This window comes from Halyomorpha halys, unplaced genomic scaffold (assembly GCF_000696795.3).
Source record: "Halyomorpha halys isolate HHAL.00 unplaced genomic scaffold, Hhal_1.1 Scaffold72.1, whole genome shotgun sequence".
NCBI lineage: Eukaryota > Metazoa > Arthropoda > Insecta > Hemiptera > Pentatomidae > Halyomorpha > Halyomorpha halys.
In genome coordinates, this window is record NW_027109364.1 from 665954 (window position 1) to 669384 (window position 3431).

Genomic DNA, 3431 nt, shown 5'->3' on the forward strand with positions numbered 1-3431 from the left:
ACCTCCTCCCTGCGGCTGTTGCGGTAGGATGTCGACCATGGTTATACTGATCGTTTTGTTTCTTTTAATTCTTTTTAGTTCATATTCTTGTTTATTTAAAATGAATATTAGTTGTATCTTGTATTCATATTTTATTTATGGGAACGAGGAGAAAAATGAGGAAAAGGAAAAAAGGAGGAAAGTCACATTGGGTTGAAAGAGAAAATATGAAAACAAAAATAATAAAGCATTGAAAAAAAAAAAAAGCGAAGAAAAATAAGAACAAAAGCGATGAAAGTAATAAATAAAAAAAAAGTTATATACTATTATTGTATATTAGGGGTATTCATGACGTTGTGTTAAGTGTAAAATATTTTACCATGTTAAATGTCATAAGTATAGGATTGTGAGCAGCCCTATCTAAAGTCATGTTAAATGCTGAGAGCTTCTAGCGGATTTTTTGAGCAGCTTGATTTATAACCTTTCCTTCTAAAACTTCGTATTATTATTTACTTATAAGTTTTGATTAAAGTTATTTATTACAACATGCCTAAAGTGAGTTAAAAGAGGAAGTTTGGATCCTGAGTTCCTTGTTGATCTTCTAACTTGTGAGGAAGAGAATCAAGACAGGCTAATTTCATTATTATTATTGTCATCCATTGCTTTATTAGATTTAAAAACATCGAAAACAATACTAATACTCTATTAAAACAACCTACGAGCAAGTAACTAACCTAACACGACAAAAAACAAAACGGTGACGAACTCAGCTGTTGTGGTGCATGATGTCATTCTCCATTTAACATCTCTGCCATGTTATATGTTATTTCGTTTTAACATAGTAAACTAAAGACCATGAACATCTCTATTGTTTACTTGTTATGCCTATATCTTGTAAGATTAAAAAAAGATTGTCCGATCACAATAGAATAAGTATTAGTACAAGAGCCCAAGAGGAGAAAAAAGGCAGTTATCTAAACCTAATTCTTGATTACTTTAATGAAAACTATGTATAATTACTAGTCAAACCTGATGAGTCTGCCAAGTATAGGTAGGGGAAATAAAAAATGGCGGCTCTTTCAAAGCGATAAAAAAAACTAATTTTTCATTCGGAGCTCTATATCTCAAAAAGTAGGAATACAAGAAAACCGAAGAGAACGTCATTTAAAGAAGAGTAAATTTGCTAAAATATGAGCCCTAATAGAGTTATTTACGTTCAGTAATTTTCTAGATATAGATTTTTAAAAAGCAACATTTCATAAAAATGTTACGTACTGAAAAATCAGTAGCTAGTGAATTTATTTTGAAAAATTTATATCTTAAAAACCATTTGACGTACAGATGTCTATTAGCACTCAAATTAAAGCTAGTTTAATGAGCTATAAAGTATTTTGTGACGTTTATCTTCGTAGGAGTAATAGTTTACATGAAATTCGCTAAAATGAATTGATTTATAGTTATTCGGACAAATTTTAATTTGCCAAATTTATATTCATATGCGAATATCATAAAAACTACTACCCTTACGAAGATAAGTGTCATAAACTACTTTATAGTAAGTTAAATATTCTTCATTTTAAGTACTGGAAGACATCTGTACGTCTTATGGATCTAGTGATATATTTTTTCAAATATCCAACATTTTATATGCACAACTAGAATTTAACATTTTGTGAGTTTATTTTGTCAAATATTATAAAAACTACTACTATTGTACTAAATTTAACTAGCTTTAATTTGAGCACTATTGGACGTAAATAGCTCTTTTAGGGCTAATATTTCAGCAAATTTACTCTTCTTTAAATAATGTTCTCTTAGATTTTCTAGTGTTGTTGGTAGTTTTTAAGATATAGAGCTCCGAATGAAAGATCAATGTTTTTTTTAAAGGTTTTTGAAACAGGCTCCATTTTTTAATCCCCCTACCAATACTTGGCAGACTCATCAATTTTGACTAGTAATTATACATAGTTTTCATTAAAGTAATCAAAAATTGGGGTGAGATAACTGCCTTTTTTTCTTCCCGGTTCTTGTACTATTTACTGTGTTGAGCTAAACTAATGTAACATCACCAATTGCGTTAGATGATACTAATATAAGCACGTGACTACGTTGTAATATAAACCAATAAATATCTAAAAATCTATTAAAAATAATAAAAACAACATAGTAAACATTATTAAACCTTAAATTATAATGAAACGATTGTTTATCATTTTTTTTTTACATGAATAAAATAGATACAAGGCGAGACCAGTGGAATTGCGATAGAATTATCAATTTTTCTGTTGATTCCACATTTTTTGTGGTTCTGTGGGTAAATGAGACAAGCGATACCGAAGCGATTCGAGTTGCTCGCTTAGTATTCGCTATGTCAGCAAACATGGAGAATAGTAGGTGAGCATTCAGTTAGATTTTCTATATTATGCGAGTTTGTGGTTTATTTAGTAATAATTCCTTCATTATAAATCTTACTGGGTCATTTCATATGAAATGATAGTTTTTAGGGTTTGTTGGTTTTTAAAAACCGGTTTTTTGGAGAAAATTATGAAATTCAAAAACCGGTTTTTTAGTAGAAAATATCGGTTTTCTATAAAATATCGAATTATTACATCAGGCTTTAAAAACGATTAAGCCTAGTTCGGTTGCGAGTGAGAGGGTATTTTCTATTTCGGGGAATTTTGTGAATAAACTAAGGACACAACTAAATAGCAAATCGATAGACGTCCTCTGTTTTCTGAAATCATATTTCATTAAACAAAAAAATAAATTGATTATTCAATTTTGTATTAAAATTGCCCGGAATAGAAAATACTCGGTCATTTGCTTAATTGTCTTTAAAACTAAAATTAATTAAATAAATAATTCAAACTCTATCCATTATAGTCTCAAAACTTTTTATTTCTCTTATACGCCCAACGTTTCGGCCAATCTACTACAAAACAGTTTCTATTACATGTATGATCCTATAAACAATTTAAAAGACTTAACATTGTTATTTATATTTTATCTTACCTCAATACCACTTTGAAACCTTATAATTTAACAACTCTAAACTTCATGCAGGCTATTCTGCCCAGGTCAAAAATATCAATATCTATGAAACATTAAAAACATTAGGTAAAAATATTTTTTTGTTAATAAGTATATCCCACATATGTTTAATTACCTAATTAGTCAATTATCAATTAAAAACAAAGTCAATTTATTTATCTCCAGACACTATTCCTTAAAACTTTTATCACAACAATGCTTGTAACCTTCCTCCACTCAGTTCAAGCATTTAAAAATTATCTATCATAACTAAATTTTTGTCAATTTTTCTCTTTATTTCATTAGCAAAAACCCTATCAAGGCCAACTATAATTATCCACATACAATTTTTCCTATATTATTTATAAATTAATCTTACTTAATATCTCAGCATAGTGTTGATTTAAATTTCTTGTATCTGT

The 3431-nt window shown here is 28.7% G+C and overlaps 1 protein-coding gene across 2 annotated transcripts in view; it reads left to right on the forward strand.

Moving 5' to 3' along the window:
- Myo61F (Myosin 61F) overlaps positions 1 to 3431 on the forward strand; it is a 234738-nt gene that overhangs the window by 16860 nt on the left and 214447 nt on the right. The window contains exon 1 of one of the 2 annotated variants that reach the window (XM_067047544.1): positions 2333 to 2373. The exons of the other annotated variant lie outside the window; for it this stretch is intronic. Coding sequence (XP_066903645.1) covers positions 2348 to 2373 — 26 coding nt within the window. The 5' untranslated portion in view covers positions 2333 to 2347. Of the gene's footprint in view, positions 1 to 2332; positions 2374 to 3431 lie in introns of those variants that run through there. 2 annotated transcript variants of the gene reach the window in all.